This window comes from Pleurodeles waltl, chromosome 10, assembly GCF_031143425.1.
Source record: "Pleurodeles waltl isolate 20211129_DDA chromosome 10, aPleWal1.hap1.20221129, whole genome shotgun sequence".
Taxonomy (NCBI): domain Eukaryota; kingdom Metazoa; phylum Chordata; class Amphibia; order Caudata; family Salamandridae; genus Pleurodeles; species Pleurodeles waltl.
The window spans coordinates 957,560,027-957,576,526 of record NC_090449.1 but is presented as its reverse complement, the minus strand read 5'-3'; the positions used below and the strand labels follow the sequence as shown (position 1 = coordinate 957,576,526).

Genomic DNA, 16,500 nt, shown 5'->3' with positions numbered 1-16,500 from the left:
GGAAGTTTCAGAGCTTCCTATGTACTCTGCACAATTTCAGGACATTGCTCTTAGTAGAGCCGGCTGTGTTTCAGACTAGCTAAAGGTTTTCATTGAAGCCGTACTGCTTTGTTTTTCTGCATGACTTTGGACAGCTATGGTCCCAGAGGGGGTTTATCACCTCTTCTGGAACATCTATCTGAAATGGTGAACAAGTGAGGAATCTTCTTGAGGTGTTACAGATGCCTGAACAAGTTGCAGTGCTCAAGACCCTTGAACACCGTAGTAGAGGTGATCATGCAACTTTCTGCAACAGAGATGCTAATGAGGTCACAAAGTACTGTGCCCACAATTTCTGTACTTTTAATGGAGAATACCCCAATGAGGGGATAGATGACTCCAATTACAACCTTTTGTTAACAACTGCATACACATGGGAAGAAGTAAAGAGGGTTCAGGAAGAGGGGTCAGAGGAAGAATGGCAGGGTTGGGTCAGAGTAAGTTGTCAAAAGAGAGGATGACATTTGGGTTTCAATAGGTAGAAGACCTGTGCTGCCAAATAGTGTGTTGTCTCCAATGACTAGGCATTTCCATGTACCAGCACGTGTTGGTAGATATGCTATGGTGTGATTGTTTAGGCAGACTTGGTTTAATCCCAAATTCAGAATGATGGCTGAAGCATTATGCCACAGATGTGTTGTGTGCCAGCAGAACAATTTTGGAAAGAGAACTGTAATAATGCTAAGTCACACAGGGAGATCAGGAGGTCCCTTTAACAAGATGCGGTTGGACTTTATTGAGATGTATGTGCGTTTTGAGCTGAGTTATGACCTGGTGGTTGTGTGTATCCTGTAACGTTGGGTTAAAGGCTTTACCCGACCAGAAGAAATGAGAGTCTCACTGTAGTGACATTGTTGCTGAGAGAACTCATTCCTAGGTTTGGCTTCCTGACTTCTGTGGAATCAAACCGAGAGACTCATTTTAATGATGCCATTGTGTGCGGCATTGCAAGTGGAACAGGGACTACATTGCAGCTATAAACCTAAGGCTTCGGTCTTGTCAAACAGATTAATGGGATGCCGGAATCCAGATTGGCGAAAATGTGTGCTTTGACATCTTTAAACTGGCCTGATGGTTTGGCCATTGTGTTCATGAGTCTTCGCAGTATACCTGATCAAAAGTCAGGACTGTCACCTTATGAGATAATCATGATCGAGTCTATGAGATTACCAGCTATGCCTGCAAGTGCACTTGTAAACATTATAGATGATATGATCCTTGTTTACTACAAAGGGCTAGCTGACATGGTGCGTCCTATGTCTCATCAGGTTGGAGCAGCCACATCCCTGTCACATCAGGAACAGTATCATGACCTCCGTCCCGGTGACTAGGTTTTGGTGAAGAACCACGTAACGAAGATATGTTTGGAGCCTCAATGGTGTGGGCCGTATCAAGTCATCTTAGTGGTGACAGCTGTTAAATGTGGAGGTATCCCTAACTTGATACAGGTTTCCCATACTTGCAGAGTTGAGTGTTCCCTTGATGGGACAGCACTTGTCCCAGAATTACCGATGGTGACAAAGAGACAACATGATCAGGTTAGTCAAGCTGTCTGGAATCAAAGAGAGCCTAAAACAGCACATGCTTTTCCTGAGGGGGTCTGGTGAGATCCACAGCTGAAGGTGAGTGTTAAAAATGGGGTCTCTAGTTGGCAGAGGTATACACCCTTGTCGAATTGGGACCACAATCCTAGTCAGGATAAGTCACACACAATCCAAATTATCCTGTGTCCATCCTCTGGTAGCTTGGCACTGAGCAGTCAGGCATAACTTAGAAGGCAATGTGTAAAGTATTTGTGCAATAAACCATACAATAACACAGTGAGAACACCACAAAAAGACACCACACAGGTTTAGAAAATTATAAGATGTTTATCTGATTAAATTAAGGTCAAACCAATCAAGATTTGATAATCACAAGTTGAAATACCACTTTAGTAATGTTAAGAAGAGTCTTTAGTTCTTAAAAGCAGCAAATGTTTCTCGCAAGCACAAAGTACCTGATTTGCGTCAAAATTACACGCACGAAGACCGCAGAGGTGGAGATGCGTGGAAAAAGGTAGGTGTGCATCAGTTTTCCGGGTGCACACAAGCGATACTATTATTCTTTCCACGCTGCAAGGGTTTAGCTTCAATTTCTGAGTGCAAGTTTTAATTCTCTTTGAGAGGCAGGGTTTTTTGATGCCCTGGGATGATGCATGGAAATCCTGGGCATGCAGGACAAAGTCACAGCTGTTGTGTCAATCCGGTTGGTGACGTGGTAGAATTTCTGCCTCACGGCTGGTGCTGTGTTGATTCCTCACACAGACTGTGTCATTCTGACTCAGCAATACATCAATCTGGTTGGTGCTGTGTTGATCTCCACTCGGGGAGCTGGGCTGTGTCAATCCGGTTCGGTGATGCAGTGATTTTCTCAACGCTGGACAGGCTGTGCATCTATTCCGGCAGGCTGTGCATTCATTTTCGCCGCTCACAGACTTTCCTTGCAGAGATGAAGTCTTTTTGGCCCTGAGAGTTAAGGAACAGGAGGCAAGCTCAATCTAAGCCATGGAGAGCACTTGTCAGCAGAGCTGGAGGCCAGCATGGCAGCAGGGCAACAGCAAGGCAGGGGCCCTTTACAGCAAAACAGTCCAGGTGAGTCCTTTGGGTAGCCCGGCAGCTTCTCTTGCCAGGTTGCAGGTTCTGGTGCAGAGTGTCTTTCCCATGAAGTGTCTGTTTTGGTAGGGTCAGGGACCCAGTTTATATACCAAAAAGTGGCTTTGAAGTGGGGGAGACTTCAAAGAGTGGTTTTGAAGTGCACAAGGTCCCCTTTCAGTACAACACTGTCTGCCAGGGTCCCAATAGGGGGTTTGGCAGTCCTTTGTGTGAGGGCAGGCTACTGCCCTTTGAAATGTAAGTGTCAGGCCCTCCATCCTTCCAACCCAGGAAGACCAATTCAGTATGCAGATGTGTGCAGGTGTGACTGAGCATCTTGCGTTAGTGATAGTCTGGGTGAAATGCACAAGGGAGCTGTCAACCAGCCCAGACGTGGATTGGAGACAGGCTGTAAGGCACAGAAGGATTCAAGTGCAGAGGAATGCTCACTTTCTAAAAGTAGCATTTCTAAAATAGTAATATAAATCCAGCCTCACCAGTCAGCATGATTTTGTATTATCACTCTGGCCATATTAAGTATGACCTGTTTACCCCTTTCTAATCAGAATCTACCACTCAAACAGCTTAAGAGGGTAGCCCTAAAGTTTGCCTATGAAAGGAGCAGGCCTCACAGCAGTGGAAAACGAATTTAGGAGTTTTCCACTAATAGGACATATAAAACACACAGATATATGTCCTGCCTTTTACCTACATAGCACCCTGCCCTCTGGGCTACCTAGGGCCTACCTTAGGGGTGACTTATATGTAGAAAAAGGGGAGTTTAAGGTTTGGCAAGTACTTTTAAATGCCAAGTCGAAGTTGCAGTAAAACTGCCCACACAGGCCTTGCAATGGCAAGCCTGAGAAATGGTAAAAGGGCTACTTATGTGGGTGGCACAACCAGTGCTGCAGGCCCACTACAAGCATTCCAGCTACAGGCCATGGGCACATGTCATGCTCTTTACTAGGGTCTTACAAGTAGATCAAATATGCCAACTGGGTATGAACCAATGTTGCCATGTTTTAAGGGAGAGGGCATATGCACTTTAGCACTGGTTGTCTGTGGTAAACTGTGCAGAGTCAAAAAGCCACCAAACCAGTGCAACAAGTGGAGGGAGGCAGGCAAAAAGTTGGGGGGTGACTATCCTCAGGCTGTCAGGTCTAACAGTGAGCCAGAAGAGTCTTGTCCTGTTGTGGCAAATGAGAAGAAATCAGTATCTGATGCTGAAAAAGGACCTATTCTGTGAGAAAGCAAGTGGAAGTTGGAGACAGTTGGCCCTGAAGGTAAAAGAGAAACTGAATCTACCCAAGGAGCGTGTGCCTCAAACAATTCCAGAGGACACTGAGGACTCTGATCTTAGTGAAAGTGAAAATGAAGGATTGGGACTGTGGAGAGTTAAAAGAACTAGGGGCATATATAAGTGCCCTTTGTGCCACCTTAGAGCCTCCATAGAGTCATTTTTTTTAATGCTAACTTGGCCTTTTCCCTGTGCCATATTTACAATGTGGCGCAATGCATGCATTGCACCACATTGTAAACCATTGAGCCACATTATGCCTGTGCCAAGCATCATGTATGCAAGGGGGGGGGCATTCCAACGTTACGAGGGCCGAACAAATGACACAAGGAAATCTAAAAGATTTCCTTGTGCCATTTTATTGGCACTTTTAACGCCTGCTCAGTGCCTGCTGCACTCACAAGGCTTCATAACAAAAGGACTTGGCATGTCTTAAAGGATAACGAGAGGGCTCCCTCGTCAGCAACAGGTAGAAAAGTGCTGAAAGGGCTACCTGCATCATCAACAACAAATAAAACTACAGCTGACAAACTTCACCTGAATTTTACTTGGTTTACGGTGTCAAGAAACACTTCTGGAAGTAAGTTTAAAAGTGTTACATCATAGGCCACCGGAACTCTTGACTTTGTACCAGTCCAGTGCAACCTTTCTTAACTCTTTGAGCACTATTTGCTTGTAAGTGCACGTTTTACTTTAATCTTTAAAAAATCATTACTGCTGTGTGGATATTAAGTGCTTTACACACCTATCTCCTAAATTAAGCCTAACTGCTCATGGGCCAAGCTACCAATAGTTGAGCAAGGATTAATTTATTGAGACCTTGACTGGACCTTATATGAGACTGTTGACTTTTAGTAGGGGGAGGTGCATACCTGTCCTTACTAATAATCCACTTTCCATCACATACAAATACTCCTTAAACTGTAAAGCCACAAAGATATTAAAAACTTACAAATCTTCAGTTGCCTCTGAGACTTTGATCAGTGGATGACATGGAGCCATCTCAAACTGAATGCTTTTAAAATGGAAATACTCACATGTGGTGATTGGAAAAATTATTACCAACTCTACACCTGGCCTGGTGATCTGGGACAACCTCCTAAAGTATCCAAGGAAGTAAGCACTCTTGGAATTACTATGGACTCGGAGGTAACATTGTAAGCCCAAGTGGACAAATTAGCATGATCAAGCTTCATCACCATGAAAATTCTGCTACTCTTCTTTCTCCACCTGGGATTTCCACACAAGGTCTAGGCTACTATCTCTCTTGTATTGTCTATATTTGATTACACAAATGGCCTCTACCATGGATCATCTCTATCATCTATCAAAAGATTAAAACAAATTCAGAACTCTTCTGCCAGACTACCCTTTCATGAAAAGCCAAAAGCCACATATTCCCTGCCTTGAGGGCCCAGCATTGATTACTGATTGCCAGAAGATCCACCTATCAAGCTGCTTTGTATGACCCACAAAGCAATACATGGAACAGGACCACTGTTCATCATAAAATCATCAAATACATTCAACAAAGGAAGCTCCACTCAAGATTGGCACCTCACCTCAAAACCCCAACATATAAGAAAAAGACCATTGGTGTACATCTTTCTCTGCTCAAGCATAAGATCCACGGATAAATATCTTTAGGTCTGCTTAACAAACAACAATATTACTTATGATTTTGTATATATATATATATATATATATATATATATATATATATATATATATATCTGTATATATATATATGTATTATTCTATGCCTCACATGTTGATAAGTCATTGCATAGTTTTAATGTAAGTTGTTTGATTAGAAGCTTATGGGTCTCCGTTTTATTTATCGCAATAAGTACTTATTATCATAGCTATGTTATAAATAATACACAAATAAATTAGCTCCAAGTACAGTAACACTTGAAAATCTGAGTTTATACAAAACAACTTTAAATATCAATATATTATCTTCCTTGTACATATGAACCCTTTAAATGTAATCATGGATCTATATATTTATTACTTTATTCCTACTGTGCAAGAGAGAGAAAAAGCGTTTCACTTTCTCCAATGTACTACTCTGTCTCACCCTATCTCTCTCTCTCAATATATCCTAACTGCAATCTACCACTATGATCTAAAAAATAACCCTTTCTAGGTCTTCTCTCTTCTGTCCCTCCTTCGACTCGCCCCAAATCTCATTTTACTACTATGATCACTCTAATCCCTTTCTACAGAATCTTCCCTCCTCTGTCTCTCCTTTTTACTTATCCCAAACCTCATCTTATTACTATGATCTCCCAATTAACACTTTCTAAACTCTTCTCTCTTCTACACCTCCATTATTTTATTTAATCCAACTAACAGGCTCACATATCCACCATTCAAATTAACTCATATTTTCCTATGGTAGTCCACCACTAATCCTTTTGGGTTCCGGAGTAGCATGCAACTCGTCTAAAAATGGTGTAATGCCTTGACAGGACTAGTAAGTGGTGTATAAATACAATTTACAATTATAATTACAATTGTATGGTTCCCTCTGCCAGAAAAAAGGGAAAGAGGCTTTGAGTGCTGCTGCAGCCGAAGCCTCATGCAGTTATTCCTGGTGGAAGTACCACCTGGAAAAACAGGATCACATGGTACAGGACCACAAGCCCACTCAGAATGAAGCAGAACAAAATTGCATATGGTCAGTCTGCTCTGTCTGACTCATATTCAATGACAGACAGGAAAAGAAAACAAATTGTATTAGAAAGGGAACACGGTCAACAGCTATGTTATGTAGAGTAAATTAGTTAACAATTGGATGTGTACACATCACCTAACCCACAGTGTGTTATATTCAAACAAGCTGAGCCAAACACCTTCAGACCTCTGTTTATTAAAATTGAAATCATAAGAGTTTTTTTTAGATAGATAACAAATTAAGAACTTCAACCCACCCGTCTTTGATTTTAATTATTGTCAAAAGAGGTCCTAAAAATTATAGTGTTACTCGAAAACCAGACCTTCTACTTTATTCAAAAGAAAAGTGGTAAAGGGAATATACAACTGTCAACATCAGGACAGTGCACGCTCTACGGGCGACATAATGCAAAAAGCCACTCCTGATGCAATGTAATAATTCATGCATTGTACGTTGATGCAGTATGTTAACCTTTTGCATTGCAGTGATTTATCCTGAAATGTCATCAATGCTGTTTGCAATGTATTGTTCATTTTCAAGGCTTTGCTGCAGGATTACGGGGAGTGGTTAGGGTGTGGTCCTTCTAGAATCCTTTCCTGCAGTCCGGCTGGGTGTGGCACGTGGGCAGGGTCTGGGTCTATTTAAGGGAGCTCCTGTTCCGGAGGCCTGCCTAGGCTTTTCCTGGCCCTTCCCTCATTATCTTTGTGAACCTCAAGCAGGGCGGTAAGGCGGAGGTCGGGTTAGGCCGACTCAGTTTTCAGAAATATTCGAGTTTTGGGCCTTTTGGTTAATTGCGTGCGTGATTGTTTTCATGGCATTTTAATTTTGATGTATGAATCGGCAACAGTGTGCGCGATTCATTCTTGGCATTAAACTCTTGCAGTACAGATCCGCAGAGTGCACAATCATTTCATGGCATTTTAAACTTGATGTACGAATCGGCAACAGTGTGCGCGATTCATTCTTGGCATTAAACTCTTGCAGTACAGATTGGCAGGCTGTGCGACCATTTCATGGCATTTGAATCTTGATGTACGAATTGGCAACAGTGTGAGCGATTCATTCTTGGCATTCAACTCTTGTAGTACAGATCGGCAGAGTGCGCAATCATTTCATGGCATTTGAATCTTGATGTACAAATCGGCAACAGTGTGCGCGATTCATTCCTGGCATTTAACTCTTGTAGTAAAGATCAGCAGAGTGTGCGATCATTTCATGGCATTTGAATCTTAATGTACGAATCGGCAACAGTGAGCACAATTCATTCAAGGTATTTAACCCTTACAGTTCAGATCAGCAAAATGCGTGATCGTTTCTAGACATTTGATTTCTGATGGTAGAATCAACAGCAGTGTGTATGATTCATTCTTGGCATTTATCTCTTGTGTTTCAGATCAGCAGAGTGCGCAATCATTTCTAGGCATTGAAATCATGATGCATAACTTGATATTAAAGTTCATAATAATTTTTAGACAATTGAATTCTGAAATTCAGAACAGAGTATGACCTTGCAGTATCATTTATGAGTGTATCGCAGTTCATGCATGACAACTAATGTGTTCATTGATTCTTGTTATAACGTAGTTGTTATTCCAAGAACTAAATTGAGAAAGTTCAATGTTCAGAACATAAGATGTTATTCTAAAAACACTCATATGAAAATTTGCATAATCCTTCGTTATTTTCCAGGTACCCAGAGCCAATAAGGTCATGTTATAGAAAAGCCCTTGATCATTCATGTTATCAGTATATAAATATTTTGAACAAAGTTTATGAAAGTCAATGTGAATAATCTTGCTATTGTGTTCTTAACTCTTGCTCCCACAGGTCTCCTTCCCCGCTGTTACCAACCTAAAACCCCATCGCCCGCTTGGCCATTCTTTAACTTTGTGCTATAATAGCTAGTAGAGTTTGAAGCTGCCAAGAGGTGGACATATTGGGAACAGGCGCAAACCCAGAGGATCCCTGACACAAATACCAACTTCCAGGGGACTGATAATGTTTGTACCCAAGTCTGCCTGTTGAGTCTGGTAGGTTAAGAGAGATTTATTTAATTAGGATTTAAAATTGGACACAACAGCAGAGTGACCTGATATTTGCAATTCTAAAATCATGCACACTTTACTGTAAAGTCTAAATTATGGTCGATTGACTTTTTATAGTTAAAAAAATGAATCTCAAGAATAAGGCAGTTTACTAAGCACTTTTCCAAACTGATAACAGGACGAATACTTTTCGTACAATCGCTGAGTGATTGGAGCTTTTTAATACATAAAGCAATTTTTGCCTCAAACTTTTATTCTTTGAAAGTTTGTGTGGCCAGGTAATTTAATTTATTTGTATTTGATTATGTATTTTCACAGGGGTTTCAGTAAGTTCTAGGACAGAGTGCATGAAACACATAGATACTCAAAAGTAGAGAGTTCTTTTTTAGCATTCAGAAACACAAACATAAGGATTAGAAAGCAGTAGTGGTGATATCACCAGTGAAGTTATAAATAGACACAATAAAAGCAGATCATCTGATACATGTTTGTGTAAGGTTATATGTAACATGACTAATTTTACATTGTTGACTGGCTATTTATGTATGTTACAGAAAAATGGGAAAGCAGTGCATCTGATAGCTTTATTGATATTCTTGTGCGCCAAGCAATGAGGAGAAATAGCATCTGTTTGCAAACATAAAGGAGAAAAACATCTGACAGCCAACACCATAGTGGTTCAGGCCTGGGGCTTTCTCAAGGCTTGACAAGAATTTAATGATGTTGGAAGGCCTTATTTCTAGGGTGTCTGTTCCATCTTAAACGAGGTTTTCCTGCCTGCAGATGCATATCAGATCTATTCCACAGCACAGTCAAGCTTGTCCTATATTGGGTGTCTGGAAACGTCACCCGTTCCCAGCAAACGATTAAACTGAATTATGCAAGAAGAGCTTTTCAGTAAAGTGCTAAATCAAAAAGGTACACATCTATTTACAGAAGTGTATTCAAATAATTTCATTTTCTAGAGATTTTTTTTAACCAGTAGTTGTAATTATGTGTTCCAAACTTTACCAGAAGTGAATTTGTACAAACTGAAATATGAAGAATAACGAAGTGACAATGTGGAGGGGTGGGACAGACAACATTAGCAGTTTTTCCCCAATTTCTTTACATAGAATTCTCATTGTCCTCTGCTATATTTTTAGTACTGTTTGTACTACATTTACATATGATTCTTCTTCAATGCCAATGTTAATTCTTCTTTCTTTATTTTTCCAAGCTTCCATCTGGACTAAACGCTGACAATGAGAGGCAGACTGTACTTACGCAATATAAATTCCAAAAACTAGCTGGGAGAGCAAATTTCAGTTCTTCCTACTTGAGGTCAGTTAGTGGGAATTAATCCAAAACATAACCACATGCCACAGAAATATTTTTCTTGTGAGTTTCCTTTATTCGGGCCATTGTATGGATTAATTTATGATCACCATGAAAGAAAGGGAAATTCACAAGCAAAATATTTCTGTGGCATCTGTGGTATATTTTTTTATTTGAATTAATACAGTCTGGCTCTCATCATCATTTTGTCTATGATTGGTTCTGGAGGTGGTCGGAACCATATGAGATTGTGCAGAATGCTATAAATAATTGGGTTATAGGACATATGCAGTATACAATACCACTTCTGCCACTGACTTTGATTTAATTCCATCAGGACTTCTGAGATTTTGATAATGATATATAGGCTTTTATCAGTGAAGAAGCACACCAAAATGTTGTACACATCCCATTGTAGAATATAATCTACTATGCACTCATGAAATTATAGACATGCTTACATTGTTTAGAACAATTGTGTGGCTCTAATCTAAATTTCACATGAACTTACATCTTTATAACCAAAAACGATACGTCCGTCATTCAGTAAAGTAGCTTGAAAAGTGAAACTGCCAAGGTCATAATTCTCTTGAAGGTGAACATGATCCCACTGGACGACAAGAGCTGTACCTTGAAATCAAAAAGAAGAAAGACAGTAGTAAGTGTCTCCATCTTCACAAGCTAAATCTGCCTGTTCAAATGCAAAACATCTTAATGCAAGAATTGGAAGATAAAAGTCTCTGGAAGAAAACATTTGTAGACAGTGGGCTTCCCACTTTTAAGTGCTAGCTATATGCATCCTAGGAACAATAATTTGCACTTCATTCATGAGGAGCATTCTAAGAAAATTTGTATCTGAAGCATGAAAACAGGTCTCTCGTCATTCACTTTTTAAAATGAAGTGTTCCTGCTTATATTCAAATCAGCTTAGGACTTCTTAGAATTACTCTGCCTAACATTGATGAGCTAGGCTTCTGTGAATAACATCTTGGAAAAAATGCTAGAACTTGTGTACTTTGTAAGATCATTGTTTGTTTATTTTTAAGCAACTTTTGATGGTATCATTTTATTGATAGAATATACCTGAAAACATGGAGCCAGATTCACTAAGCTAACTTACACTTTAGAGTACGTTGACTAAGTTTTAGTTATTCATGAAATCAGAGTGTACATTTATTCCAAACATGTCTCCACCAAAGTGAAAGGATTGAGAGCTTTTCAAAAACTACAGGGACTATTCACAACGGTAACTTACATTTTTGAGCAATTTACATGTGTAATTGACTCTCACACTTTTGATTAACTTTATAGTCAGATTTTATGAATTGCCAAAAGTAACATATTTAGTCAAAATTGTAAGAGTAAATTACATCTGTAAATTACTCATAGGTTTCATAAGAGTAAGTTACATTTGGAGTTTAGGAGTAGCTCCCATGTCCTTCAATTTGGTAGATAAACTCAGGTTACACTTTTGGAGTAAATCCACACTCAGATTTTGAGAGTAGCCAAACGTAATTGTTAGACATTGGGATTCTAGTTCACAGAGGTCTGTACCCTGTCCAAACAGGAACCACAATCCTAGTCAGGGTGAATCACAACACAATCTAAATTATCCTGTGCTCACCGTCTCAAAGCTTGGCACAGAGCGGGCAGGCTTACCTTAGAAGACAATGTGTAACATATTTGTGTAAAAACGCATACAGTGAAAACACCACAAAAAGTACCCCACACCGGTTTAGGAATATAGATAATATTTATTGAATGAAATAAGACCAAACATCCAAAGAGAATGTACCAAGATGTCATTTTTTAAAGCTTTAAATGAGTCTTAATCCACAAGAATAAGTGTTTGTATCCTTTTAACACACAATACCTGTAATATATCAGAAATAACACCACAGAGGGCCACAGTGGAGGAGATGCATCAGAAAGTAACATGGTGAGTTGGGTTTTATGGAGTGGCAAAGGCAATGTGTTGTTTATTTCCATGCAGCAAGGTGATGCATCGATTTCTGGGAGTGCAGTCTATGGCCCTCATTCTGACCCTGGCGGTCGGTGATAAAGCGGCGGCCAAGCCGCCAACAGGCCGGCGGTCTAAAATATGCAATTCTGACCCTGGCGGGAACCGCCAACACAGCCCGCCAACTTAACACTCCGCCCGCCACAGCGGTACAAACAAACAGCGCGGCGGTTCCCGCCAACAGCCAGGCGGCAGACAATGTACCGCCCACCCTATTACGACCCACCAATCTGCCACCTTTTCCGGGGCGGGAGCACCGCCGATAAGAACACGGCGGAAACAGACTACGAACGGGAAAACGCTCACCTCTACGCACTCCACGCGAGATTCCGGCAGCATGGAACCAGAGTTGCAGGTCATCCCCGCACTCCTATTCCTGCTCATATACCAGGAGCACGCCCGGCGGCGCGGAAGACATCGGTGAGTACTGCACCTACGACACAGGGGAGGGAAAAGATTACCGGCACACACCCACCCACCCACACCCACTACAACACACACATCAATGCATTCCCACAGATCACTGTCACAACCCACAAACCACCCCCCTCCGAAATAATGCAAAGACCAAAAGAAGAGATCATAAACGGGCAGATATATTGAAATATGGACACCAGTAATCCCAATAAATAAATAAACTATATACAAAATATATACAGCTACTAAATGTAGTCCAACCACTGTCCGTGGATCACAGGGTTCCTGTGCAAAGGGGCAAGGCCCAGTCCCACGACAAGAACTCCACAGAGAGAACACTGCAGGGGCATCAGAAAGAAAATCGGACAGGCACCTCAGGGGGAAGGGAAGTGGGGGCACCTCAGCCACTTGAGTACACGACGCCAGATCCACGAGGGGACTCCATGACCACTGGGCCATCCTGGGGAGAGCAAAGCCACAGTCCAAACAGTCCATACAGTGGGTGGCCTGCCCACTGGGCCATCCTGGGGAGAGCAAAGCCACAGTCCAAACAGTCCATACAGTGGGTGGCCTGCCCACTGGGCCATCCTGGGGAGAGCAAAGCCACAGTCCATACAGTCCATACAGTGGGTGGCCTGCCCACTGGGCCATCCTGGGGAGAGCAAAGCCACAGTCCATACAGTCCATACAGTGGGTGGCCTGCCCACTGGGCCATCCTGGGGAGAGCAAAGCCACAGTCCAAACAGTCCATACAGTGGGTGGCCTGCCCACTGGGCCATCCTGGGGAGAGCAAAGCCACAGTCCAAACAGTCCATACAGTGGGTGGCCTGCCCACTGGGCCATCCTGGGGAGAGCAAAGCCACAGTCCATACAGTCCATACAGTGGGTGGCCTGCCCACTGGGCCATCCTGGGGAGAGCAAAGCCACAGTCCAAACAGTCCATACAGTGGGTGGCCTGCCCACTGGGCCATCCTGGGGAGAGCAAAGCAACAGTCCAAACAGTCCATACAGTGGGTGGCCTGCCCACTGGGCCATCCTGGGGAGAGCAAAGCCACAGTCCATACAGTCCATACAGTGGGTGGCCTGCCCACTGGGCCATCCTGGGGAGAGCAAAGCCACAGTCCATACAGTCCATAACAGACCCCACTGCCACTGGAGGAGGCAAGTTGGCCAGAGGACATCCTGCAGCCCTGCCCGAGATAGATCCTGCCCTGCCACGTCTGCCAAAGGGCCAGCGGTTCTTGCCTTGAAGGGCCCAGTTCAGCGGTTCTTGAGACGGCGGGGCCCAGGTCAGCGCTCCTTGCCTTGAAGGGCCCAGTTCAGCGGTTCTTGAGACGGCGGGGCCCAGGTCAGCGCTCCTTGCCTTGAAGGGCCCAGTTCAGCGGTTCTTGAGACGGCGGGGCCCAGTTCAGCGGTTCTTGAGACGGCGGGGCCCAGTTCAGCGGTTCTTGAGACGGTGGGGCCCAGGTCAGCGCTACTTGCCTTGAAGGGCCCAGTTCAGCGGTTCTTGAGACGGCGGGGCCCAGTTCAGCGGTTCTTGAGACGGCGGGGCCCAGTTCAGCGCTCCTTGCCTTGAAGGGCCCAGTTCAGCGGTTCTTGAGACGGTGGGGCCCAGGTCAGCGCTACTTGCCTTGAAGGGCCGAGGTCAGCGCTACTTGCCTTGAAGGGCCCAGTTCAGCGGTTCTTGAGACGGCGGGGCCCAGTTCAGCGGTTCTTGAGACGGCGGGGCCCAGTTCAGCGGTTCTTGAGACGGCGGCCGGTCTATGGCCAACTGCTAATTGCCTGGTGGTGCCCTCCTGGGCAGCGGGGATGGTGCTCCTTCAATGCCCACCTGGGCTGTGGGTGGTGGGGCCCTCCTGGCCAGCTGGGCTGGGTCCTCCCTGGGCAGCGGCTATGGGGGTGGTGGGCTCTCCCGGGGCAGCTGTGCCGGTTCCTCCCGGGGCAGCGGCTATGGGGGTTGTGGGCTCCTCCTGGGCAGCAGGCCTGCTGCCTGACCTCTCCGACTTGCTGCCCTTGCCCTCCTTAGTCGTGGGCCTGTGGCCCTTTCCTCCCTTTGGAGCTGTGGCTGGTGACTGTCTCTGGGTGGTGTCCGGGGGGGATGTAGAAGGCGGGCTCCTGCGGCGCCCCTTCCGCCTTCTGCTCCTCTTCCCAGGGGGTGGGCTGGCTGTCCCCTTGCTGCTGGGCGAAGATCCAGACATGCGGGCTGGCGGGCTCCAATACCCCTGCACCCTTGTCAAGGGGGCTGCAGGGCTGGTGGTGGCTGAGGTGCTCTTCTTACCCCGACGAGAAGGAGGGGGGGGCTCAGGGTCAGGAAAGAAGTTAGTAGTGGCGAGGAAGAGCTTCTTGGGACAATGGAGAGTGGTAGGTACAGTGGGAATGGGAGTGGAGGGAGAGGATGTGGTTGTAGGTGAGTCACGTTTGCTGTCTTTGGGTGCAGGTGCAGGAGGGATAGGCTGTCGTGAGGTGGATGGCTGTTGGGTGGGTGGGTGGCTGCGTTTGTGTGGTGTGGAAGAGGGGGTGACAGACACAGTGGGAGAGGACACAGGGGACGTGTAAATGGCAGTGGGGGTGGTGACTGCACGTGTGCGGACTGGAGTGGAGGGTGTGCTGGTGATGGAAACACTGGCTGATGGTGAGGTGAATGGAGGTGTGAGTGTAGACGTCACAGGGAGGGAGGAGGGAGACGAGGAGGTGGGGGTCACAGAGGTGGTAGTGACTGTTGGCATGTCTGCATCGGAATGTTGCGTGTGTGAATGTCTGCGTGATCTGTGGTGCTTATGTTTGGATGAGCTTCTCTTGGGTGTTGAGGTGTGTGCAGGCTGGTCTGATGGTGTGGGTGGGACAGGCAGAGGAACAGGAGACTGGGAGGAGGGAGTTAGTAGAGGGAGGCAGGAGACAGGGACAATGGCTGCCGTCAGTGCTGATGGGCAGCCTGACCCGAATGAATGCCCTCCAGGTACGCATTGCTGCGATGAACCTCCCTCTCCACCCCCTGGATGGCATTCAAAAGGGTAGTCTGCCCAACAATGAGCGTTCGGAGGAGGTCAATGACCTCCTCACTGAGGGCAGCGGGGGTAACAGGGGCAGGGCCTGAGGTGCCTGGGGCGAAGGAGATGCCCGGCTTCCTGGCAGAGCGGGCACGGGGCGAACGCTGAGGGGCTGCTGGGAGGGCGGAGATGGTGCGCTGGGTGGCGGCTGTACCTGTAATGGCGGGGGGCACGGATGGTGCCACCCCCGCAAGGGAGCCCTCTTCCGAGGACGTGTCCGTGTCGCTGCAGGCTCCAGTCGTCCCCGTCGTGGAGCTCCCCTCGCCCTCCGTCTCACTGGTCCAGTCTGACTCTGTGGCATGGCCCTCCTGGGCCATGTGAGATGCAGCTCCCTCCTGCCCCGATGCCACTTCTCCTCCGCCTGATGATGCTGATGCACACAAGCACAGAAAGACAAACAAAAAGGGGGGGGGAGAGAGAAATAAAGGGATATTGAGTACATGGATCTCCGGTACAGTTAGCGGACATGACAGACACAGATGCCCCCTGCACTAAGTTGCGCACTTGGGGTCCGCTACGCATTCCGTGGAACATGCCCTACACGCCTAGAGTTGACAACTGCACCCATGGATGACACGGCCCAGGGATGGCTGTACTGACAAACTACTGAGGGTGGTGGCTGGGGACATAGGGGCTTACGGGGGTGCCCAGCCTACAGATATCGCCCTGGCCTAGGGGGACCCCCAGCCCTCCTCCCCCAACCAGACACCTCCACTGCGCGACAACAGAGTAGATAATGCTTGTACTCACCCCCTTGTGTCTGCTGTGCTGCCCTCACGCGCCCATCCAATTCAGGGTAGGCCACCGCCAGGATCCGGAACATCAGGGGGCTCAGTTGACGGCAGGCACCCCGCCTACGTTGGGAGGCCATCCCCAGCAGAGACTCGGCGGTCTTCTTGGTCCCGCGGCGGATGTCCTCCCACCTCTTGCGGCAGTGGGTGCCCCGTCGATGGTGGACCCCCAGGGTCCGGACTTCCTTGGCGATGGCACGCCAAATCCCGA

The 16,500-nt window shown here is 45.7% G+C and overlaps 1 protein-coding gene across 1 annotated transcript in view; it reads right to left on the bottom strand.

Annotated features, from left to right (window-relative positions):
• The window catches only part of PLXDC2 (plexin domain containing 2), a 1,436,917-nt gene that overhangs the window by 369,843 nt on the left and 1,050,574 nt on the right, over window positions 1–16,500 (bottom strand). Inside the window, exon 6 of the mRNA XM_069211779.1 lies at window positions 10,526–10,644. Within this exon, the coding sequence (XP_069067880.1) occupies window positions 10,526–10,644 (119 nt within the window). The remainder of the gene's footprint in view (window positions 1–10,525; window positions 10,645–16,500) is intronic.